Source organism: Salvelinus namaycush, chromosome 24 (genome assembly GCF_016432855.1).
Source record: "Salvelinus namaycush isolate Seneca chromosome 24, SaNama_1.0, whole genome shotgun sequence".
NCBI classification, from domain to species: Eukaryota; Metazoa; Chordata; class Actinopteri; order Salmoniformes; family Salmonidae; genus Salvelinus; species Salvelinus namaycush.
The window spans coordinates 7406743-7434068 of NC_052330.1; the positions used below are offsets into that span (position 1 = coordinate 7406743).

The following is a 27326-nucleotide window of genomic DNA, read 5'->3' on the forward strand; positions in this document are numbered from 1 at the left end:
TACGCGACTGAGTTGGGTGTGAAGATGGCGGACGAAGAGGCCGAACAAGGCAGCGCACATACTCATAGCAGTGCAACGATTACGGCACTTCGAGAGAAATTACAAGAATTAGCAATCGCGCTGAAAAACAGTACGGAATCTCCGACGCAGTCGTCTTCTCAGTATTGCCAAGACTTTTGCCAGGTTAGTTATTTCGCTGTGCGTGCTGGTCATTCCAAAATAACCCCTCGAGCCTGTCAGACATTAGCATAGTCAACGATAGTTGCCAATCAGACTAACGTTAGCGAGTTGGTTTTCATACTGTGTGTCGACATAATTGCATTATCATATGCGCAATTAGGTGTATCATCCTTGCTTTGTCATGTATAATTTACGCAGGGATTTATACAGCTGTTGGTAAAACTATACTATAACAATGACTGTCCGTTTTTGTAGCTACCTAGCTAGTAATGTAGCTAGTATGATAACGTTAATCAAGTAACGTTAACTAGCTAGCGACATTAGCTAGCTAACAAATTGCTTTGTTCTGCTTTTATTGAAATGGGATATGCCTTGCACACCGCAGTTTTTGTTGATATGTCTCAAATAAATGTGGCGACGGTGTCCCTGCATTGCCTCGGATTATCAAAAATGTAACACTAGCTACCCAGCTTGGTAACGTTATCATTGTTCCTAAATGTGCGGTATGAAATACATTTCTTCTTAGCGTTAGTTAGGCTATTCTGTTTCTCAAACTCCCCCAACCCCTCTCCACATGACCAGTTTACCTTACTGTGAGAATGTCAACATGTCAAACGGATCGTTTTGATTTCGTGGAACACATTCTCCCATCAAGTCTGGCGCTCTACTGAAGGTGCTTCACTGGTTTCCTGGCCCATTCATGTAACTATTGGTTTATTATAATAATTTGGTGCGTGCTTAGATTTGTCCTATTTCACAAATGTACAAGTGTGTATTTATACGCACTGCGTGAATTGGAACTGTGATTTGGGCATATCCCACTCTCCCTGAAACACTAGGAGAGTGGGGTCACGGCCAGGGTTAGCCCAATATTGGACTGAAGGAAGCCTAACGTTACTCCTTATTTCAAGGACCTTACATGTTCAGTTTAAAGGGCGAATGGCTCTGGAGGCCAAAACAGCCAAGTACTCCATCTAAACTTGAATATATTCTCCATTATGGTACGGTTCTAGAAATCCCTCTTTCATATCGCATTAATATAATTACTGGCCCAACGCTCTAACTGCTATGCTACCTGCCGCCCCTTTTTCTGTTGTGTAAGCATGAAGCTTGCCACGGTAATCATTTGCATAGTAACAGAAACCTGAACATAAGTCTTTACCACAGTGTTTACAATGGTAAATCAGCTAAACCGTTGTTGAATCCGCTAAACCAATACTTACCTAAGATTTCTGTAATAGTAATAATTTGCTTAGTAACAAACATGAACAGTGGTCTATGAAGTATAAACTGTTTAATTTTGTAAAGAATATTGTTCAATCAAAAATAGCCTGGGTATTTCTAAGACTGTAGGCTACATACATTTTTTTCAAGTGCAGTGTGTTTGATTGGTAATCACTGCCAATATAATAATATGCCATTTAGTAGATGCTTTCATCCAAAGCAACTTAGTCATGAGTGACCCCAGCGGGAGTCGAACCCACAACCCTTGGCGTTGCAAGCGTTCCAATTTTGTAATAAGATTAAAGGATAAAAAGGAACCGATTTCAACCCAAGACCTTGGTCTTTCTAATAATGTTGAAAAGAGTCATAAGATGTGACGCACATCTCTTACGGAGAGGAGAAACCAAATTAAATTTCATTAAATCATCAAATTTAACACTGCATGAGCTTTCAGTCCACCTGGGTGGGCATCAAAAAGTATGCTTTTGGAATGTCCTGAATTCTGTGGTGATTGACTCATGAGTTGTCAAAGTCAAACCATTAGATTCTCCGGGAGAATTTCAACAAACGGCCTCAAACACACTCCCGACATGCTCCGAATTTTCATTCACCTACGGTTGGGTCTAAAATTATTGGCACCCTCGATAAAGATCAGCGAAAAAGACTATAAAATAAATTGAAATACTGAGCTATATTGTATTAAAGTATATATTATTTTATACTAATACAATTGCTTAGAGAAAGATATATTTCTTTTTTCTTAAAAGATGGGGGTCAAAATTATTGGCAGCCTTGTTTTCAATACCTCACCATGCGAGGATAACGGCACTGAACCTTTTTCTAAAATGTTTTATTAAATTGGAGAACACATTGGGAGGGATCTTAGACCATTCCTCCGTACAGAGTCGGATCCTTTATATCCTTTAGCCCACGCTTATGGACTGCCCTCTTAAATTCAAACCACAGGTCCGGAGACTGAGATGGCAATTGCAAAATGTTGATTTTGTGGTTAATTAACGATTTCTTTGTCGATTTTGATGTGTGCTTGGGAATATTGCCTTGCTGGAAGTTCCACCTGCGGCCTAGTTTCAGCCTCCTGGCAGAGGTAAATCAGGTTTTGGGGTAAAATATCCTGTTACCGGGTAAAGTTCATAATGCTGTTGACCTTAACAAGGACCAGTGGGAGCAAAATAGCCCCATAACCTAAAAGATCCACAACCATATTTTACAGTAGATATGGGATTATTTTCTGCACAATACAATCCTTCTTTCAATGCAAACCCCACCGCCGGTGTACATGGCCATGGATCTCTATTTTCGTCTTCTAATTTCACCAATGCACTTGTATCTTTTGAATCGGGGACCGATGTGTATCGGTGAATCATTACATCCCTAGTACTTAAAGGGATACTTCAGGATTTTGGCAATGAGGGCCTTTGATTAATTCGTGGATACCATTTTTATGTCTCTGTGTCCAGTATGAAGGAAGTTAGGGGTACTGCTAGCAGATACCCGTAGACTTCCAGCCATTGCGCTAGTTAGCATTGGCTTGTGAAAGTACCTATAACTTCCATCAGGGCCAAAATCCCGAAGTATCCCTTTAACTCTGAGTTGGCTAATCTAAATTCACCTTAAAAGCACTGTAGCAGACCTTATTAGCATCCGGTTTCTTACTCTGTTGAAATGTGTTACTGAGTGTAGTTTTTTTAGTCTTTGATGTTGCAGCCATTGTTACAGTAGAATATCAAGCATGGATGATTATCTGTGGCTAGAGGCAATGACTGTCCTTGTGCTGTGTGGGAGGATGTAAGGACAGAGAGAGAGAGAGAACAGATGAGCAACATGGTTCTTCATCTTAACACTTAAATCATGTACATTTGAATTCAACGCAGTGTGTTTTACAAAATAACATCTGTTATTTTAAGTCTCTGTTGGAGATTCATGATAATACAGCATTATTTTTCAAAGAGCCTACATTGTTTTGCATTTTCCTTTGCTGTCTGTGTTGGAGAGCTGTTTGTTTTCCACCCTAGCACGCTCGGCTGCACTATGCACCACCACCTTGGTGAATGATCCTTGAAAGAGCATTCTCCCCAGGTGCCCAGCTGGGTTCTTAGATACACTGTGCCAGTGTTGTCTGGAGAGTGGAGACATTTGAGATGCGCCGCTGCCCCTGGTCTCAGCATGGAGTGTGATGAATATGGATGATCCCACTTTGCTGTTAAGGCGTCTGCATACTAGGTTCGGTTTACTCCTATCAGAACTCGGCTAAGCCAAAGTGAATGTCTGTGCCTCGCTTACTCCCTTAAAAGACCTTTGCTTGAAAAACAAGTAAAATGCAGCAATAGTAACGTTTGTCCCTCTTGAGACACCGTAGCCAGCATACACTTCCTCAAAATAGTCAGAATTAATCTAAAATTACTCAAGAAATCTGTAATTAATTTAGATGTTTTTGCAGAAGGGGTCTTAGCCATGCAATTTTAAAATCGAAATAAGATGTTTGTTGCAGTATTTCTCAAGTGAAAAAATGTGCATGAAAATGAGTAGTCTCGTTGAATGACAACAAACACTTAATTGAAGAATCCCTACTGTTGCCCTATTACAGACGAAGGGGTGTAGACTTCGGCTACCGCACTTTGGCTCGCCTCAGGAAAAATGTGTGCACTAACAGCCCAAAAAACTAAACCAACAGAAATGTCACAAAAGGTCATAATATATGCACAAACTGTTTCGGATTTGAAGTATGCGGATGCCTTTAGTCTGGCGGAACTGTCTGGCAGTGTGTGTGCTTTCTACCAGATGTCTGCCAGTGCCAGCCCAGGTCCCCCTCCTGCCTCCTTTCTCTAGGTCAAAATGGAGGGGTAAATAGGATTCTATGTATCTAGTTTACATGAGGCTTATTCCATCTATGAGCCTTTGGAACAAGGATGTAAGTCTATTACATTAAATAAAGATTGTAGCCTATAGCCTAAATAAGAACACTTGATCATTTGATTTATTTTCATTTGTTACTTTTTCTTTTGATTTTGGTCTCACAGATGTGTGAGGCAAACAACCAGTTAGAGTGAATTTTGGCCAGTGCATTTTATTTTCTCTGTTTATAGGGGCTGTGTATGGAGAGAGTTACACATTTTAATGTCACATGCACAACTATAGTGAAATGCCTGTCTTGATAACTCAAAACCCAACAATGCAATAATCACAATGGCAATGTAATAGTAGAAAGATAGAAACACGAGGAATAACAAATATGAAATACACAATTTAAGTAAGCATACTATATACAGGTATTATTTAAAAAGTCATTTCCAATACCTTATTTACATACTGGAGTGATGGAGGTAGAAGTGTATAGGTGTAAGGTGACTAGGCAACAGGATGTAAGATAAACAGAGTAGCAGCAGCTTTCATGTGAGTGGGTGTGCGGATGTGTGTTGGAGTGACTGTGTGTGAGAGTGTAGGGCCCTGTGAGTGCACAGAGTGCAAATACTGACATAAGGTCAATAAAGATACAAGGTGAACTCAGTCTGTGTAGCTATTTTGTTAGCTACTTATCAGTTGTATTGCTTGGGGGTAGAAGCTGTCGAGCTGTCAAATAGTCTATGGCTTGGGTGGTTGGGGTATTTGACGATTTTCCAGGCCTTCCTGTCACACCGCCTGATATAGAGGTCTTGGGTGGCAGGGAGCTCGACTTAGTAATGTACTGGGCTGTCCGCACAAACCTCTGTAGCGCCATGCGAACGAGGGCGGTGCTATTGCCATACCGAGCAGTGATGCAGCCAGTCAAAATGCTCTCAATGGTACAGCTGTAGCTTTTTCAACCTCCTGAGGGGGAAGAGGCACTGTCACGTCTTCATGACTGTACGTGTGTGGTTGGACCATTTTAAGTCTTTAGTGATTTGGACACCAAGGAACTCGAATCTCTCTCTACCTGCTCCTCTGCTGCACTGTGGATGGGGACGTGCTCACCCCCTGTTTCCTGTAGTCCACGATCAGCTCCTTGGTCTTGCTGACATTGAGGGAGAGGTTGTTGTACCGGCACCACACTGTCAGGTCACTGACCTCCTCCCTGTAGGCTGGCTGATCAGGAGAATAGCAGGGTAAATCCTAGTCCAGTCACAGCTTACGGTAGGCACACTGGGCAGCTCACAATTAAATTAAATACAGATGACCTCTGACCATAGCTGTGTCTGGCAGCTGTGATACAGTTGAAGTCTGAAGTTTACACGCACCTTAGCCAAATATATTTAAACTCAGTTTTTCACAATTCCTGACAAAAATTCCCTGTTTTATGCCAGTTAGGATCACCACTTTATTTTAAGAATGTGAAATGTCAGAATAACAGTAGAGAATGATTTATTTCAGCTTTTATTTCTTTCATCACATTCCCAGTGGGTCAGAAGTTTACATACACTCAATTAGTATTTGGTAGCATTGCCTTTAAATTGATTAACTTGGGTCAAATGTTTCGGGTAGCCTTCCACAAGCTTCCCACAATAAGTTGGGTGAATTTTGGCCCATTCCTCCTGACAGAGCTGGTGTAACTGAGTCAGGTTTGTAGGCCTCCTTGCTCACACACGCTTTCAGTTCTGCCCACAAATGTTCTATAGGATTGAGGTCAGGGCTTTGTGATGGCCATTCCAATACCTTGGATTTGTTGTCCTTAAGCCATTTTCCACAACTTTGGAAGTGTGCTTGGGGTCATTGTCCATTTGGAAGACCCATTTGTGGCCAAGCTTTAACTTCCTGACTGATGTCTTGAGGTGTTGCTTCAATATATCCACATAATTGTCCTCCCTCATGATGTCATCTATTTTGTGAAGTGCACCAGTCCCTCCTGCAGCAAAGCACCCCCACAACATGATGCTGCCACGGGGGTGATGGTGTTCTTCTAGCTTTCAAGCATCCCCCTTTTTCCTCCAAACATAAATAACAATGGTAATTATGGCCACCAGTTCTATTTTTGTTTCATTAAACCAGAGGACATTTCTCCAGAATGTACGATTTTTGTCCCCATGTGCAGTTGCAAACCGTAGTCTGGCTTTTTTATGGCGGTTTTGGAGCAGTGGCTTCTTCCTTGCTGAGCGGCCTTTCAGGTTATGTCGATATAGAACTCGTTTTACTGTGGATATAGATACTTTTGTACCCGTTTCCTCCAGCATCTTCACAAGGTCCTTTGCTGTTGTTCTGGGATTGATTTGCACTTTTCACACCAAGGTACGTTCATCTCTAGGAGACAGAACGCGTCTCCTTCCTGAGCGGTATGACGGCTGTGTGGTCCCATGGTGTTTATACTTGCGTATTATTGTTTGTACAGATGAACCTGGTACCTTCAGGCGTTTGGAAATTGCTATCAAGGATGAACCAGACTTGTGGAGGTCTACACTTTTTTTCTGAGGTCTTGGCTGATATCTTTAGATTTTTTTCCCCATGATGTCAAGCAAAGAGACACTGAGTTTGAAGGTAGGCCTCGAAATACATCCACAGGTACACCTCCAATTGACTCATGTCAATTAGCCTATCAGAAGCTTCTAAAGCCATGACATCACTTTCTGGAATTTTCCAAGCTGTTTAAAGGCACAGTCAACTTAGTGTATGTAAACTTCTGACCCACTTGAATTGTGACACAGTGAATTATAAGTGAAATCTGTCTGTAAACAATTGTTGGAAAAATGTCTTGCACAAAGTAGATGTCTTAACCGAATTGCCAAAACTATAGTTAACTTCTCTGGGATATGTGGGACGGTAGCGTCAAATGTAGCGCGCCAAATTCAAATATATTACTATAAAAATCAATCTTTCATGTCACACATGAAAGCCAAAAACGAAAATACCGCCCCCTAGTCTTAAGAAGTTAACGCCATTGCATTGGGTGGTTGGCTGCACTTTGTCCCAGACGGCTCGGTAACAAAAGCCTGCAAGTGGAAAAAGCATTTGCAGATTTCTTAAGTTATTGAGAGTTCACTCCAGTAAGAGCTCCCTCGTTTGTTCTTCAGGAAATAAAGGACAGAGCTGAGGCTAGCTAGATGCTAGAACACAACCCTATATGACACGTAAAAGGTAACACAAGGTGAGAGGATAGCTGCTAGACATCAGAAAGTGCTTCAGCAGGTCTCTAACTCAACCACCACAACAAACAGTTTATTGAATCTGTCCCGGATCCGGGATAACTGTCATCAGAAACGCTGACTAGCATAGCCTAGCCTAGCGCCACAGGGATATAATATAATGTATTGAAATCACAAGTCCAATACAGCAAATGAAAGATAAACATTTTGTGAATCCAGCCAACATGTCCGATTTTTAAAAATGTTTTACAGCAAACACAACATATGTTGTTAGCTCACCACAATATCCAAAAACACACCGCCATTTTTTCACAGCAAAGATAGCTTTCACAAAACCCACAAATAGAGATAAAATGAATCACTAACCTTTGAACAACTTCATCAGATGACAGTCATATGACATCATGTTATACAATACATTTATGTTTTGTTCGATTATGTGCATATTTATAGCCACAAATCGTGGTTTTACATTGGCGCCATGTTCAGAAATGGCTCCAAAATAGCGAAAGTAATTACAGATAGCCACGTGAAATACAGAAATACTCATCATAAACTTTGATGAAAGATACATGTTTAACATATAATTAAAGATACACTGGTTCTTAGTGCAACCGCTGTTAGATTTTTAAAAAAAAATAATACTTTAGTAAAAAGCACAGCATGCAATAATCTGAGACAGCGCTCAGCCATTCTCCGCCAGGTTGGAGTCAACAGAAATACGAAATTACATCATAAATATTCCCTTACCTTTGATGATCTTTCATCAGAATGCAGTGCCAGGAATCCTAGTTCCACAAATAGTTTTTTTGTTTTATAATGTCCATTACTTCTGTCGAATTAGCAACTTTGGCTAGCATGTGTAGTTCACGTGTCCATAGAACTTTACGCTTATGAAAACTTCAAAAAGTGATATTACAAATCGAATAAACTGGTCAAACTCAGTTGAGAATCAATCTTCAGGATGTTTTTCTCATATATATCCAATAACGTCCCAGACGGAGCATTTCTTCATGTCTATCTAACGCATTACAGACAAGGACATGACATTCCCAATGTGCGTGGCCGAGAACTGGCAATATGCCTGACCTGTCACTCCAAAGGCTCTCATTCGGTCCCACATCAGGCTAGACGCTTCATTCCACGTTCTACTCCCTGTTGACATCTAGTGGAAGGCGTATGAAGTGCATACAGATCCATAAATATAAGGCAATTGAATAGGCGATGCCTTTCACAGCGACCCATTTCAGAATTTTCACTTCCTGTTTGGAAGTTTGCCTGCCATATGAGTTCTGTTTTACTCACAGAAAAATTCAAACAGTTTTAGAAACTTCAGAGTGTTTTCTATCCAATAGTAATAATAATATGCATATCATATGATCTAGGACAGAGTACGAGGCCGTTTAATTTGGGCACCAATTCATCCAAAAGTGAAAATGTCGCCCCCTAGTTCTAAGAAGTTAATATTGTCTGTGAGTTAAACGGAACTGACATTGCAGGCGAAAACCGGAGGAAAATCCAATCAGGAAGTACCCCTGTTTTTGAAACCTCTCTGTTCCTATGCATCCCTATTGCCCATTTAAAGGGATATCAACCAGACTTCTTTTTCTATGGCTTCCCTAAGGTGTCAACAGCCTTTAGACATAGTTTCAGGCTTTTATTTTGAAGAATGAGCGTGAACGACCACATTGCGTAAGTGGATAGGTGGGGGCTCTCAGAGTGAGTAGTGCACAAAAGGGAAAGGCGGCCATTGTTACTCCTGGTCCTAGTGAAAAGCCAACTGTCCCGGTTGATATATTATCGAATAGATATTTGAAAAACACCCTGAGGATGGATTATAAAAAACGTTTGACATTTTTCTGTAGACATTATGGATATAATTTGGAATTTTTGTCTGCGTTGTCGTGACCGCTCTTTCCGGTGGATTCCTGGGCATAACGCAGCAAACTAACGGAGGTATTTGGATATAAAAAATATCTTTATGGAACAAAAGGAACATTTGTTGTCTAACTGGGAGTCTCGTGAGTGAAAACATCCGAAGATCATCAAAGGTAAATGATTAATTTGATTGCTTTTCTGATTTTCGTGACCAAGTTACCTGATGCTAAGTGTACTTATAGCGATCGATAAACTTACACAAACGCTTGTATTGCTTTCGCTGTAAAGCATAATTTCAAAATCTGAGACGACAGGTGGATTAACAAAAGGCTAAGCTGTGTTTTGCAATATTGCACTTGTGATTTCATGAATATGAATATTTTCTAGTAATATTATTTACCTGTGGCGCTATGCTACGCTATGCTAGTCAGCGTTTCTGATGACAATTATCCGGGATGGGTGGTTCAGAAAGGTTAACAGACTGTTTCTATGCCAAGGTGCACTGAGATTGTGGAATTATTCCACAATACTGAGGTATAACACACATCTAGTATAGGCTAGGCTACATGTTCCTCCATTGATGGATAGGCGAGAGGACGTTAACCACGTTAACCTCTCGCCAACAGCCAGTGAAATTGCAGGGCGCCAAATTCAAAACAACAAATCTCATAATAAAAATTCCTCAAACATACAAGTATTATACACCATTTTAAAGAAACTTCTTGTTATCTAGCCACAGTGTCTGATTTCAAAAAGGCTTTATGGCGAAAGCACACCTTGCGATTATGTTAGGTCAGCGCCTAGCCACAGAAAACCATACAGCCATTTTCCAAAGAAGGAGAGGTGTCACAAAAGACAGAAATAGCGTTAAAATGAATCACTAACCTTCTTCATCTGATGGCACTCCTAGGTCTCCATGTTAGACAATAAATGTGTGTTTTGTTCGATAAAGTTCATCTTTATGTCCAAAAACCTCATTTGAAATTGGTGCGTTGGTGCGTTATGTTCAGAAATGCATTGTCTCAAACAAACATCCGGGGGAAGGGAAGAGAGTCACATCAAATGACAGAAATACTCATCATAAACATTGATCTAAGATACAAGTGTTAAACATACGATTAAAGATAAACTTCTCCTTAATGCAAACGCTGTGTCAGATTTCAAAAACGTTTTACGGTGAAAGCACACCATGCAATTGTTAGGTCAGCGCCTAGCCACAGAAAACCATACAGCCATTTTCCAAAGAAGGAGAGGTCACAAAAGACAAATAGTGTTAAAATGAATCACTTACCTTCTTCATCTGATGGCACTCCTAGGTCTCCATGTTAGACAATAAATGTTTGTTTTGTTCGATAAAGTTCATATTTATGTCCAAATACCTCCTTTTTGTTTGCGTGTTTAGTCCAGTAATCCAAAATGCACAAGGCGCGGGCACTAAGTCCAGACGAAAAGGAACTCGCGCGAGTGACTAAACTAAAGGCTTTCAGCCAGACCCCTGATTCAAACAGCTCTTATTCTCTCCCCCTTCACAGTAGAAGCCTGAAACAACGTTCTAAAGACTATTGACATCTAGTGGAAGCCTTAGGAAGTGCAATCTGACCCCATAGTCACAGTATATTGGATAGGCAATCACTTGAAAAACTACAAACCTCAGATTTCCCACTTCCTGGTTGGAATTTTCTCAGGTATTCGCCTGGCATATGAGTTCTGTTATACTCTCAGACATCATTCAAACAGTTGTAGAAACTTCGGAGTGTTTTCTATCCAAATCTACTAATAATATGCATATCCTAGCCTCTGGGCCTGAGTAGTAGGCAGTTTACTCTGGGCACGCTTTTCATCCGGACGTGAAAATACTGCCCCCTACAACAGTGAGGTTAAACGTTCAGCCTGCTGCACAGACCCTATGAACACTAGTCTAGAGCTCCTGGTTAAATTGTGCTTAGGAGCATTTTTTTCCTAATCTAAACTTGAGAGAGATATGTGGTTATTTAACAAATCGGAGTTTGCTTAATTTACTTTACTCATTATTTTGCCATATCTAATGAATGAATGCATTCGGAAAGTATTCAGACCCCTTGACTTTTCCCACATTTAGTTACATTACAGCATTCTGAAATTGCTTAAACCGTTTTTCCCCCTCATCAATCTACACACAATACACCATAATCACAAAGCAAAAAGTTTTAGACATTTTTGCAAGTATATTACAAAAAGAAACGTAAATATCACATTTACATAAGTATTCAGACCCTTTACTCAGTACTTTGTTGAAGCACTTCTGGAAGCGACTACACCTAGAGTATTCTTGGGCATGACGATACGAGCTTGGCCCACCTGTATTTGGCAAGTTTCTCCCATTCTTCTCGGCAGATCCTCTCAAGCTATGTCAGGTTGGAACGGAGCGTTGCTGCACAGCTGTTGTCGGGTTTCTCCAGATATGTTCGATCGAGTTCAAGTCAGGGCTCAAGCTGGGCTACTCAAGGACATTCAGAGACTTGTCCCGAAGCCACTCCTGCGTTGTTTTGGCTGTATGCTTGGGGTCGTTGTCCTGTTGGAAGGTGAACCTTCGCCCCAGTCTGGGGTCCTGAGCGCTCTGGAGCATGTTTTCATCAAGGATCTCTCTGTACTTCGTTCATCTATCCCTCGATCCTGACTAGTCTCCCAGTCCTTGCCGCTGAAAAACATCCCCACAGCAGGATGCTGCCACCACCATGCTTCACCGTAGGGATGGTGCCAGGTTTCCTCCAGATGTGACGCTTGGCAGGCCAAAGAGTTCAATCTTGGTTTCATCAGACCAGAGAATCTTGTTTCTCATGGTCTGAGAGTCCTTTAGGTGCCTTTTGGCAAACCCCAAGCAGGTTGTTGTGGCTTTTACTGAGTGGCTTCTGTCTGGCCACTCCACTATAAAGGCCTGATTGGTGGAGTGCTGCAGAGATGGGAGAACCTTCCAGAAGGACAACCATATCCACAGAGGACCTCTGGAGCACTGTCAGTTAGAGGTCGACTGATTATGATTTTTCAACGCCGATATCGATTATTGGTGGACCAAAAAAAAGCCGATACCAATTAATCAGACGATTTTTAATATATTTTTGTAGTAATGACAATTACAACAATAATGAATGAACAATGAACCCTTTTTTATTTTAACTTAATATAATACACAAATAAAATCTATTTAGTCTCAAATAAATAATGAAACATATTCAATTTGGTTTAAATAATGCAAAAACAGTGTTGGAGAAAAGTAAAAGTGCAATATGTGCCATGTAAAAAAGCTAACGTTTAAGTTCCTTGCTCAGAACATATGGTGGTGCTGGTGGTTCAATATTCCCAGTAAAGAAATATTAGGTTGCAGCTATAGGAATTATGACGCGTCGACTATTTCTCTCTGTACCATTTGTATTTCATATACCTTTGACTATTGGATGTTCTTATAAGCACTTCAGTATTGCCAGACTAATCTCGGGAGTTGATAGACTTGAAGTAGGAGGACCAAAATTATTGGAGGACCAAAAAAAGCCGATACCGATTCATCGGACGATTTATTTTTCTATTTTTAAATTATTATATTAAAATATTTGTTTTATTAATTTATTATACATACACACACACACACACAGTTGAAGTCGGAAGTTTACATACACTTAGGTTGGAGTCATTAAAACTAGTTTTCAACCACTCCACAAATTTGTTGTTAACAAACTATAGTTTTGGCAAGTCGGTTAGGACATCTACTTTGTGCATGACACAAGTAATTTTTCCAAAGATTGTTTACAGACAGATTATTTCACTTATGGCTTTAGAAGCTTATGATAGGCTAATTGACATCATTTGAGTCAATTGGAGGTGGACCTGTGAATTCATTTCAAAGCCTAACTCAGTGCCTCTTTGCTTGACATCATGGGAAAATCAAAAGAAATCAGTCAGGACCTCAGAAAAAAATGGTAGACCTTCACAATTCTGGTTCATCCGTGGTAGCAATTTCCGAAACGCCTGAAGGTACCACGTTCATCTGTACAAACAATAGTACGCAAGTATAAACACCATGGGACCACGTAGCCGTCATACCGCTCAGGAAGGAGACACGTTCTGTCTCCTAGAGATGAATGTACTTTGGTGTGAAAAGTGCAAATCAATCCCAGAACAACAGCAAAGGACCTTGTGAAGATGCTGGAGGAAACGGGTACAAAAGTATCTATATCCACAGTGAATCGAGTCCTATATTGACATAACCTGAAAGGCCGCTCAGCAAGGAAGAAGCCCCTGCTCCAAAACCGCCATTAAAAAGCCAGACTACGGTTTGCAACTGCACATGGGGACAAAGATCGTACTTTTTGGAGAAATGTCCTCTTGTCTGATGAAACAAAAATAGAACTGTTTGGCCATAATGACCATCGTTATGTTTGGAGGGAAAAGGGGGAGGCTTGCAAGCCGAAGAACACCATCCCAACCTTGAAGCACGGGGGTGGCAGCATCATGTTGTGGGGGTGCTTTGCTGCAGGAGGGACTGGTGCACTTCACAAAATAGATGGCATCATGAGCAAGGAAAATGATGTGGATATATTAAAGCAACATCTCAAGACATCAGTCAGGAAGTTAAAGCTTGGTTGTAAATGGGTCTTCCAAATGGACAATGACCCCAAGCATACTTCCAAAGTTGTGGCAAAATGGCTTAAAGACAACAAAGTCAAAGTATTAGTGGCCATCACAAAGCCCTGACCTCAATCCTATAGAAAATTTGTGGGCAGAACTGAAAAAGTGTGTGCGAGCAAGGAGGCCTACAAACCTGATTCAGTTACACCAGCTCTGTCAGGGGGAAAGGGCCAAAATTCACCCAACTTATTGTGGGAAGCTTGTGGAAGGCTACCCAAAATGTTTGACCCAAGTTAAACAATTTAAAGGCAAATGCTACCAAATACTAATTGGGTGTATGTAAACTTCTGACCCACTGGGAATGTGATGAAAGAAATAAAAGCTGAAAGAAATAATTCACTCTGCTATTATTCTGACATTTCACATTCTTAAAATAAAGTGGTGATCCTAACTGACCTAAGACAGGGAATTTTAACGAGGATTAAATGTCAGGAATTATGAAAAACTGAGTTTAAATGTATTTGGCTAAGGTGCATGTAAACTTCAACTGTGTGTATATATCTCAGGTTGAAAATTGTGTGTGTAAATATATATATTTGAAATAATGACAATTACAACAATACTGAATGAACAATGAACACTTTTATTAACTTAATATAATACATTAAGAAAATCTATTTAGTCTCAAATAATTTAAGATGCTCAATTTGGTTTAAATAACGCAACAACACAGTGTTGAAGTGCAATATGTGCCATGTAAAAAAGCAAATGTTTAAGTTCCTTGCTCGGAACATATGAAAGCTGGTGGTTCAATATTCCCAGTAAATAAATATTAGGTTGCAGTTATTATAGGAATTATGACACGTCGACTTTCTCTCTATACCGTTTGTATTTCATATACCTTTTGACTATTGGATGTTTTAATAGGCACTTTAGGCCAGCCTAATCTCAGGAGTTGATAGGCTTGAAGTCATAAACAGCGCTGTGAGTCAAGCATTAAGAGCTGCTGGCAAACGCAGTAAAGTTTGAATGAATGCTTACGAGCCTGCTGCTGCCTACCACTGCTCAGACTGCTCTATCAAATATCAAATCATAGATTTAATTATAATAAACACAGAAATACGAGCCTTTGGTCATTAATATGGTCAAATCTGGAAACGATCATTTCGAAAACAAAACGTTTATTATTTTAGTGAAATACGGAACCATTCCGTATTTTGTCGAACAGGTGGCAACCTTAAGTCCCAATATGGCTGTAACATTGCACAACCTTCAATGTTATGTCATAATTATGTAAAATTCTGGCAAATTAATTACGGTCTTTGTTAGGAAGAAACACAGTTCGCAACGAGTAAGGCGGCCCAAACTGTTGCAAATACCCTGACTCTGCTTGCACTGAACGCAAGAGAAGTGACACAATTTCCCTAGTTAATATTGCCTGTTACCATGCATTTATTTTAACTAAATATGCAGGTTTAAAAAAAAATATATATATACTTGTGTATTGATTTTAAGAAAGGCATTGTGTGCTTTTTTGGCAAATGCGCTTTTGTTAAATCATCACACGTTTGGAAAAGTTGAGGTAGGCTTTGATTCAATGATAAATTAACAGGCACCGCATTGATTATATGCAACGCAGGACAAGCTAGTTAACTACACATGGTTGATATTACTAGGTTAACTAGTGATTATGTGAAGATTGATTGATTTTTATAAGATAAGTTTAATGCTAGCTTGCAACTTACCTTGGCTCATTTCAGCCACAAGGTCCTTTTGACGCTGTGCTTGCGTAACAGGTGGTCAGCCTGCCACGCAGTTTCCTCATGGATTGCAATGTAATCGGCCATAATCGGCGTCCAACAAGGCCGATTACCGATTGTTATGAAAACTTGAAATCGGCCCTAATTAATTGGCCATGACGATTAATCGGTCGACCTCTATTGTCAGTATGACCATCAGGTTCTTGGTCACCTCCCTGACCAAGGCCCTTCTCCGATTGCCCAGTTTGGCCGGGCGGCCAACTCTAGGAAGAGTCTTGGTGGTTCCAAACTTCCATTTAAAATGGAGGCCGCTGTGTTCTTGGGGACCTTCAATGCTGCAGAAATGTTTCCTGTCTCGGCTCTCTACGGGCAATTCCTTCTACCTCATGTCTTGGTTTTTGCTCTGACATGCACTGTCAACTGTGGGACCTTATATAGACCAGTGTGTGCCTTTCCTAATCCTGTCCAATCAGTTGCATTCACCACAGGTGGACTCCAATCAAGTTGTAGAAACGTCTTCAAGGATGATCAATGGAAACAGGATGCACCCGAGCTCAATTTCACGTCTCATAGCAAAGGGTCTGAATACTTATGTAAATAAGTTATTTCTGTATTTTATTTGTAATTTGCAAACATTTCTCAACCTGTTGTCACATGTCATTATGGGGTATTGTGTGTAGATTGAGGACCATTTTTTATTTAATCCACTTTAGAATAAGGCTGTAACGTAACAAAAGGGGAATGGGTCTGAGTACTTTCTGAATGCACTGTATATTACTACTTTCCATGATGTGGACAGTATGTGTTACTACATTACACAAACTGACGGTTTGACCACATCGAATTGGGGGGAATTACAATCCTTTTTACTGCAGATTGGTAACTTTAGTATAAAAGTTTATAGTCAACACGATGACGCGATCAATTGCTTAAAACCGATCAATATCTTTGGTTTTGTACTGTTCCTTTCTCTTTCTGTTTTGAGAAACCCTGTATCAAAATACAACATTCCAAAATGTAGCTGACTGTTTTGCAGGTTGCCCTCTGACCAGTGATGTAAAAATATCTCCAGTTCACGTGTTTTTTTAGTTGTGGTAATTTCAATAGCACATATCTTCTGTGTGTGGTCAGTGTTACACTTGTCACTTCCATTCTATGCATTGGAAAGCGGCTAGACACCTTTTCTGTACCATGGGCGAAACATTGCTTCAAGTTGTGCTAGACCACATCCGCCATTATGTGGTTGGTAGCTTAGCGCCGTCTGTTATTCTCGTGGTACATTACAACTGCTTGTAATTTCACGTCGGCTACAACAAACTTTTATAGGTTAATCGTAGCAAATTGTCCCCGTCCTGTTGCAAATTGCTTTCGTCAGTAGAGTGGGATGTGCTATATTACATCTAATGATATCAAACCTCTGCATTTGTAGCTTTATTAGTAGATTCAGGAAAACTGGCTGTGTGGGTGTAACCTTTCCCCACCTCTCTCTCTGTCTCTAGACTCTGGTGGAGTATGCTGGTCGATGGAGGATGGAGGAGGACCCACTGCCCTTGGTGGAGGTGTACACAGTGGCTCTGCTGAGCTATGCCCAGGCTTCCCCCTGCCTCTCCTCCCAATGTGAAAACGTTCCCCTCGTACTTGAAAGGCTCTCACTGTAAGTTCACCCGTCTTATTGGAGGGGTTTAATGTGCTTGTTGTTCTCCGTGTGCTTGCAAGATTATTACCCGTGACATTTTTTAGACGAACCTCATTATACACCCTACATGTAGAAAAGAAACATTGGTTAAAGTAGCTAATACCTCCTCCCAGTTATTTTTTTTTTATTGTGCTTTTTTACTATTCTTGATTATTACAAGTCAGACCTGGCTTTATTCTTCAGATGATCATGTTTAAGTCACTGCTCAAGATTTCAAAGGGTTTAGTCATCATGAAGTTAGCTGTTTGGGTTGCCTCATTTAGTTCCCTATTGATTGTACAGGAGCTGTGTGGAGCTGCTGCTCTCCCTTCCAGAACACTTCCCAGGTGCCTTGTGGGAAGAGTTCCAATCATCTGTTCAGGTAAAGTGCAAAATTGTCATACAGAGGGTGAAATGTTTCTATTTTTATGTTCAGTGAGATATCTGGTCAACTACCCTTGTTTTACTGTAGAATTACTGGATTTCTGAATGAGTTACTTTATCTGTTCAGGACGTTATTATAATTTTGTCTAAGAGATCTACTACATAATATATTGTGTGTGTTGCTTGGCTGCACCATTTTTAAATGCATAATTGCTTCTAAAAGTACTTACTGTGATGGGAAAAGTGTCAGAGTGAATCCTGTGTTGCAGTCAGCCCAATCCCAGCTGCAGGAGAATGGCATCACACAGCTGTCCCTCCTGTCTACCGTGGCCCAGGAGACTGGTGTGTGGACCAACGGCACCCTGCGCAGTCTCCTCTCTAACGAGTCGCCACAAACAGAGAAAGGTGAACGTTCTTTTAATATGCTGCATCTAAAATTGCACCCTTTTCCCTATATAGTGCTCGAGACTATGTAGGAAGTAGGATGCTGTTTGGGACGCCCCCTGCATTGTTATTCAAGTCTTGAACCCGTATTTTATACAACAATGATATTTGTGTTATCGTTGAACCTGAATATCCCCATCATTCCCTTTAGTTCATAAGTTCCTTGAACTGGAAGGACCCATTCTGTTGGAGCTGAGAGTAAAGCACCTTATCAAGGAGAACTACATGGAGAGGGCTGCACTGCTGGCAAAAGCATGTGCAGAGTATCCTGAGTTTGAAGGAAAAGGGCACTTTAAGCAGATGTATCTTGTCTGCTTGTGTGCCGTTTCAGCACAGGAACCACTAATGGAGGAGGTAGGTAACTTGGGGCAGTCTGTAAAAATAACAATGTTTTTCAGTGTTTAACTGTCAGGCCCGTGGTTTCATTGCATCATTCAGAATTGCTCGGTCTGGACGAAATTGAGGATATCATCCATAAGAGGGCATGGAAATATTGAAATGTTCATGGCAGCTTAAAGCTGGAATCAGTAGCGGTGAAACTGGCACGTCCGTTTGCTATATTACAAGAGCTAAGCCATTTTATTGTTCTCGGACATCATTGCACACACGATACAACTAGAGTGTGTACTATGATTGTCTTCTTTTTTTTTTACCAGGATGCCCCGTTTAAATTTAAAATTAAAAACTATTACAAATGTGCCTAAGACGACCAGTGGCGCTGTTTTACCTTATGCGGATCTTAGCTTTAAGGAAGCTATTAAATACCACAGACATCTAGTGGACAGTGAAATATGTTTTGAATGCAATTACTCTTGCTTTTTTCTTTCTTTTTTTTTCACACAGCTCTCCAACGTGGATTGCCGCGATGCACTAGAAATGATCTGTAACCTGGAGTCAGAAGGGGATGAGAGGGGAGCCTTCAGCCTATGCTCGGCTTTTCTGACACGACAGCTTCTCCAAGGAGACACTTACTGTGCATGGTAACACTGCAACATTTCATACATCAAAGCCTGCCTTATTGAAGAGCTCCTATCTCTGTTTGACATATGCAATGTATGAATATTGTGTTATTAATCCTTCCTACTTAACTTAAAAAATAAAATACATTTTTTTTTTTTTTAAAGCATTGTCTGTACTTTACTGTAATCTAATCTCTCTTCAGATAAATTATAGAATTATATCACGATTATTATTTATTTCCTCAAGGGAGCTGACACTGTTTTGGAGCAAACTGCTGAAGCGGTTAGAGTCGTCTGAAGAGACTTTCCTGGACAGATGTCGTCAGATGTCTATGCTGTCCAAAACAGTATTCCACATCCTCTTCCTCATCAAAGTCATTCAATCAGAAGTAAGCTTCATTCCAGATACATAAATGGTTTTGTTCAGTGTTGTGCATGCAGATGCAAATAAACATGAACATTGTATACTCAGCACTCTACACCTTCTTGCTATGTACTCTTTTGTTGAATTCATATTCAATTGAAATTCAGTGAGACTCAAAGAATATCCCTTTTTGTTTATTTTACAGGTGGACAAGGTTGGACTGCCAGTGTGCGTTGACATGTGCATACGGGCTCTACAGTTGGAATCAAGTGACGTAAACACCAAGGCCACCATTTGCAAAACCATCTCCTGTTTGCTGCCCACTGATCTGGAGGTAAAGCGCGCCTGCCAGCTGACAGAGTTCCTCCTGGAACCCACAGTGGACTCCTACTACTCCGTGGAGACTCTCTACAACGAACCAGACCAGAAGCTGGAGGAAGAGAATCTTCCCGTGCCCAACTCACTCCGCTGTGAGCTTCTGCTGGTGTTCAAGACCCAGTGGGCTTTTGACCCCGAGTTCTGGGACTGGAAGACACTGAAGCGTCACTGCCTGACCCTTATGGGCAAGGAGGCCTCCATTGTGTCCTCCATTGACCTGCTGAATGACAATGAGAGCCCAGAGGCCACTGAGGAGGAGGACACAGCCCAGGGTGAGGAAGGATTCAGAGACGTCACAGACTGCTTTATTGACACCACACATGAACTGAATGAAATAGCCGATAAAAGACAGAAAAACCGAGAGACAAAGAAACTGAGAGAGAAAGGGTTCATCTCGGCCAGGTTTAGAAACTGGCAGGCATATATGCAGTACTGTGTTCTGTGTGACAAGGAGTTTCTGGGTCACAGGATTGTACGTCATGCTCAGACTCACTACAAAAATGGACTTTATAGCTGCCCGATATGTGCTGAGACCTTCACCTCAAAAGACACATTGGAACCACACGTGGCATCACACGTAAAGCTATCATGCAAGGAAAGACTAGCTGCAATTAAAACAAATAAAAAATTGGCTAATCCCAAAACGGCTGCTCCTGTTATAGCAGCTCTGAAAGCTAAGACTGAAAATCAACTTTGGACAAAAGATGCAAATGGCGAATCTCAAGAACACAATGGGCAGTCGCTTCAGACAGAAATGGTTCAGACCAAAGTCTCTGGACTTAAGACAGAAAGCAGCACTGAGGAAAACACATGCCCTATTGCGAACTGCAAAAAGGGATTCAAGTATTTCCGAAATCTTCTTGTCCATGTGAAAGCACATGGAGAAAACAATGAAGCCAAGCGCTTCCTTGAAATGCAGAGCAAAAAGGTGATTTGTCAATATTGTCGTCGCCAGTTTGTTAATGTCACCCACCTTAACGATCATTTGCAAGTACACTGTGGTGTCAGACCTTACATTTGCATACAGTTGAACTGCAAGGCCTGCTTCCTATCCAACACAGAGCTGCTTGTGCACAGGGAAGAACATGTCATATTTAAAGCCAGATGCATGTTTCCTAGATGTGGAAAGATTTTCAATGAAGCCTATAAGCTTTACGACCATGAGTCACAGCATTACAAAACGTTCACCTGCAAAGTCCCTAACTGTGGGAAAGTGTTCCATTCTCAGTCACAGTTGGATCTGCACCAGGAGGAACATGTCACAAAAGAGGAGGAAGACCCAGCCACAGACTCCGACCTTTCTCATTCTCTGGACCAGAGGATGCTTTCTGATCAGGCTTCCTTCTCAGAGGAGGTTGAGGCTTCTCATCCACCAGCATCTGTTGCGGTGAAGCACTCGATACACAACCTGCTGAGCGCTTCTCAAGGTCCTGTTCAGAATGATCGACGATACATGAATAACAGTGAGCCGCAAGAAAAGGAACTTTACCCATGTTCAGAAAGCTCTGTGATTCGGTCGACCAGAAATGCACAAATGCACGACCCAAATCAACTGAGACGTAGACCCCAAGACCCCTCAGTGGCGGTTGCATATGACTATATGAGACCCAAATCACAGCCACATAATCCATTAGCTTCATACCAAGATACTGGGGATTTGCACCATGCCTTACATGCAAATGTGTTACAAGGTCAGGACCAGGGTTTGCTGAAAGGGGGAAGTTATGGATCCATGAACTACAATTCGGACTACAGAGTACCAGTGCAAGTACAACATCAACAGCATCCACACATGTCTGTTAACATGTCAGCAGCAAGCCAGACCTCCAATTACCTGTCAACTCCAATGCCTCAAACTCTCCCATATGCATCTCATACACTTCTTCCACTAGTCACTCATTTGCCAGCCACTGGTTGCAGAACAGAGAATTCAATAACACAGTGCCCGTTACCAAGCACTCCTGCCCCACAGCAGAGCCCATTACCAAGCACTCCTGCCCCACAGCAACACCCATTACCAACGGCTCTTGCCCCACCCCAAGGACAGAAAGAAAGACACCACTGTGCTTTGGAGACATGCGATCGCAACTACAGCTCCTACAAAAGTGTTACCAAGCACATGAAAGCAGTTCACCCAGAGTTTTATACAGAATGGAAACTTGCTAAAAAAGAAATCAGGGAACAAGAAAAAGTTGAAAAGGCCAGGAAAGCTACCCCATCGAGTGTGCCTCTGATTGGGAACCATAACTATGTTGCTCCACTACAACATCAACAGGCTAATGTTGCCCCAGTCCCAGTTCATAGGCAGAATGTCATTCAGCCACCCCAGTACCCAAACTCACACCACTCCTATGCGTCCCATTCAGCTGCTGTCCAAAGCCAGGCTTTTCCCAATCAAATGGACAACATCTTAGATCCAATTGTACTCTCCCAGCTAGGAAACAACCCCAATCAATATGCACCACCTAGTATGCCATGGCTACAAACACCGGGAAACAACCAAATCCAGAATTGTTACGCCTCCCAAGTATACCCTTCAAACATTCAAGGGATGCCACAAATGGATGCTGTCGGTGGAGGAATGGATGTTTATGTTATTCCGTCCCGTCATATGATGGGATCTAATATGGAAAGACCAGCAGAGTCACTCCAACCATCACCTATGGATAATAGTCTCCAGCCTGTTTTCCCGTCTTACATGGACATTCTGAAAGACTCAAGTCTTTCAAATCAACTGGAAAATGCTGCACCTTCCTACAAACCACAGTCTCAAAATAATCCAGGTTCTAAAAGTAGAGGATTGCAGAAAACCAACATGGAATCCCACTTTGCCCCTGCAGGAAACTTGCTAGCAAAAAGCAACAGTAAATCTCAAGATGTCACGATAAACTCTGGAGATGCAAAGAATCAGATGGGCAAAAAAGTCAAGCGTAACAAAAGAACAAAGTGGCCTGCCATTATTAAAGATGGTAAATTCATTTGCTCTAGGTGTGGTAGAGGATTTACAAATCCCAAATCACTTGGAGGCCATTTATCCAAGCGTGCACACTGCAAAGCTTTTGATGAGACTGAACTCCTGACAGCAGACTTGCCTTCATCATTTCTTGATCTTCTGAATTCAGAGCAACTTCTCAATACTCAGCCCCCGCCATCTTCACTGTATAACCCTACTGCACCATTTGCAAATGATGGCGAACAACCTGATGACATTCTTAAACAAATTATGGATACTCCAAATATTCCCAATGTGTTTGAGCCCTTAGCAATTCCCCAGCCAACATTCCAAAATGCATGCTGCCTCTACGGACCTGGTGGACGCTTGCCAGAAAGTACAGTTATACAGCACACAGGAAATATCCAAGTGAAGAATGAAAATGAGTCTTATAGAGATGGTTATCTTCCACAGTCATGTGACCCTGGATTTGGAAGCAGTGCATTCTCTGATCCACTTCTCTTTCAGATGCTTGCAGAAAACAACCCTACGGTTTCACTTCACAGACTTCCCACTGACCATATTGATCATTTACTCAGATCAGAAACACTAACGAAGATGAAAGAAGTAAAGGGAACTTCTGATTCTGTCTCCAATTCAGGAGGGCTGTCTAATGATGGACTTCTGGCTGCAATGGCCAGTTTGGCACAAAATCTTATGACAAACCCCATGTTGCAGATCACTTCACCAGACCCTCCGCCTCAACAAAGTTCAGCAGCAACAAGTAGTGAACTGGCAGAGACACAGAGGAAGAGTACAGAACAGAATGTCAAGAAAAGATTGCGTGAACAGATTTTAACTGGAGACTTCCAAAGAAGAAGCAGTTTATCTCAGGCAAGCAGCACTGACACAAATGCCAGTTTGAGTCCGGTGTCATCCAATCCAGCAACCAATGTTGTACAACATTTTGGAGCTCATCAAAGTCCTCAGCCTTCCACGACGATTGATCACGGAATCCCCTCTGTGTCCTCTGCCCAAATGAACGGAACCGCATCCATGCAGAGTTTCACTAATTTCAGAGAGGCTTCCTCTCAACACCATGAGGCTACTGCACCTACCAGCATTGTTGCAAATGATGTTGATCTTGGTCCCAATCTAACACCTGTAAACCAACAGCACTGGATGGTGGACATTCAGACTGCATTAGAGAGGCTAGACTTAGACAAACAGGTCTGTGATATTGCTCCAACATATTCCTCCACAAAACCTAACGGCACATATATTTCCAATGACACTGAGTCATTCAGGCCTAACGTCTTAATAGAGAAGGACACACAGATTCCTGACGGCTGTTTGAAGCCGTTTGCCTGTGAGAGTGACAACTGCACTTACAGGACCATGACAAAATGTGCCATTTTAAAACACCTCACCAAGACTCACAATTACACCAATGAGATGATCAATTTGATTAAGAAAGACCATGGGAAATTTGCTCCGTTCTCTTGTCAAATGTGTGATAAAACTTTTACCCGGAATTCAAACCTTAGGGCACACTGTCAGACAGCTCACAGATTGACACAGCAGGAGATTGCTCAACTAAAAATGAAGTGCCAGTCAAGCAACACGGTTGGATTTGTTAATAACGACGATAAGCCAAGTGTGCATTCAGATCCTCCTTTGTCTGGTCAGATGGTCACAGCTCCCCACTCAATAACAGAGGATATTACACGTCAATATTCACTCCCGGATGTTAACCAAAATCAGGATGGGACTGGAAACAACTTGTTTGCTTCAGGAGAAAGGACAAAGCAAGAATACCACTCACAACAGCAGACTTCTCGAGGCATGGCTAACCCGAGATTTAATGATAACAGTCTCTCCATGGGAATGCAGCCAATGCAAAGGATACCCATGCATGATCAGACAGTGACTCCGTTGATGCCAACGTCTGAATATCAAATGAATGCACACTGCTCAACAATACCCCAAGTCCCCTTAATGACTGCTCCTGATACAGATCAATGGTCAAACGGACAAAACATACCAGTTCCTTCTATGCCTAGTCATTACAGTCAACAGTCTGGAGGCTATCTGACAGACAGAGCTGCTTCAATGACACCAGCTTCGTCAGATCCCCTTCAGGTTTGTGGTCCCTCGCTAGATACGTCACCCAAAGTCAAGCAGCAGAGAGGACCAAAGCCTAAAGTTGAAATTTCCAAGAAGACGAAAGAGAAGAAGTCTGAGGCAAATAATGCTTTCAGTCCATACAGGCCATATCGCTGTGTTCATCAAGGATGTGCAGCAGCCTTCACCATTCAGCATAATTTAATCCTCCATTACAGGGCTGTCCATCAGTCTGCTCTGTCCACGTGTGAAATTCAAAATGATGAACCGGCTGAGAAAAAAGACATCAAGCAGGAGAGAGTTATGGATGAGGAACCAGAGGGTGAAGTCAACCAGCTAACGGAATTCCGATGTCAAGTGAGCGACTGCTCGAGAGTATTCCAAGATGTCCCCAACCTGTTACAGCATTACCTCCAGCTTCACAAGTTCAGCCTGGATAAAGCAGGATCTCTAATGTCCAACATCAACCTAGGCAGATTCAGTTGTGATCAGCAAGGGTGCACAACGTCCTTCACTGCTTTCTGGAAGTATATAGGACATATTGAAAAAGAACACGACAAGGCAAAACTATCCAAAATGGAATCTGTGGATGGGATGTTCCAATGTGATGTTGATGGCTGTGACCACGCTTATGCTACAAAGTCAAACCTGCTGAGGCACACCATGAAAAAGCATCATGACCTTTACAAACTCCAACTGATGAGCCAACAGAAAAGTGAAGATCTTGGGAAACCCAGCTCCAAGAATTCCCATTACCAACTGACTAAATCAAGTGATGGGAAAGAAAACATAGAGAGCAACAAAAAGATTACAGAGAAGGGAGGTGACAAAAAGAAAACTGACAAGACGGAAAAAAATCATTGGACTAAATATGGAAAACCTTCCTTGAAAACTAAGGATGAAGCATCTGCGATGTGCATAAAGAAGTCCACCTTGCAATACCCTTGCATGATAAAGGGCTGTGATTCAGTGATGAAGTCCGAACGGAGCATCATGAAGCACTACATGGGGCACGGACTGTCCGAGCGATACTTAGAAGAGCAGAGAAGCCACTTCATATTCTGCAAGAAATACCCCCGACGTAGGAACCCTCGGTCTGCCAGGAGCGATGACTCCAAGTCTGAGACAACCTCCGAGATATCCGACAGTGAGGACACAGCAGACACGGGCCTAGAAGGAAGTGAGTATGATGAGTATTCAAAACCCGCCTTACGGAGAAGGGGGCAGGGCGGACTGTCTGACACCAAACCCTCGTATGATGAAACTTCAGAAACCGTATCTGATAGCTCTGTGGTGGTGAAACGCAAGAGAGGGCGACCACGGAAAAGTAATTTAGAAAAAATTGTCAAACGCAAGAGAGTGTCCAGACTGACTAGGAGTAATGCAGTTTACTGTGGAGAAAATGGATCAGACTACGACTCCTCTAGCACTGTCCTTACCCAGGATGAAATGAATGATCAAAGTGAAACATTGACCTCCTTTAAGCCCATGGGATTCGAGATGTCTTTCTTAAAGTTCTTGGAGCAGTCAAACCCACCTAAAAATTCTATAAAGAAGAAGATTCAACTAGGGAACGCTACAGTGTTGTGCAAAAGGTCAGATGCATATTTGCATTACCCAAAAGGCTTTGATACCCTTGAGTTCAGGAACCCTCAGAAGCTGACATCTCTTAACAATGTGAAAATTGTAGTAGACAAAGCCTTTTCAGACGTTGCTGATATTCTGCTAAAGCAGCTCCAGGAAATGCGACCCACAGTGATATTAGAAAAATAGATTGCGATTAGTATCAACTGAATGTTTTGCTTGTCGAAACACGGTAACTCAGGATTAGAACGTTTTTCAACCTGCAGCTGAATGGTTCCCAAAACAATAATACAAAACAATATTAATTTTTCACTGCAAAATATAAATCCATCGTTTTTTTAGTGGACTATGTGAAAGTTGTTTTAAAAATATACAATAATGCAAGTTATTTACTGTAACCTTAAGTCTGTAAAAATCCTTCTTATACAGTGTATATATTGAGCTCATTTTATATGATGTTATGGGTAGGATAAATTAAGCATGCTTGTATTTATGAAGCTTCCCAGCACATTGTATGGCCTTTGCAAACAACATTTTAAATGGAGGGGAAAAAACATAACGGATGTTAAGTATCCCCATGGGACTTTTAATGAAATGGTCTTTCAAAAAAAATGGAATGTGATTTTGTGTATAGTTTGTGAATGTTGTTTCAACATGCCTTGTATATTTTAATTTGTATGTAGACAATGTTGTGTGTACATATTGTTTTTTGAATCAATTACTGCCACCAGCAGTCTAACTTAATTGAGATAAAAGTTTTATTATAGCTTGGA

At 41.5% G+C, this 27326-nt stretch overlaps 1 protein-coding gene across 1 annotated transcript; it reads left to right on the forward strand.

Annotated features, from left to right (window-relative positions):
• znf292b (zinc finger protein 292b) lies at positions 1–27326 on the forward strand. The gene is made up of 8 exons (XM_038963012.1): positions 1–183; positions 17209–17363; positions 17688–17781; positions 18053–18173; positions 18364–18566; positions 19056–19192; positions 19419–19560; positions 19741–27326. Exons 1-8 carry the CDS (start codon positions 25–27, stop codon positions 26740–26742), a joined length of 8013 nt encoding a protein of 2670 aa, XP_038818940.1. The 5' UTR covers positions 1–24; the 3' UTR covers positions 26743–27326.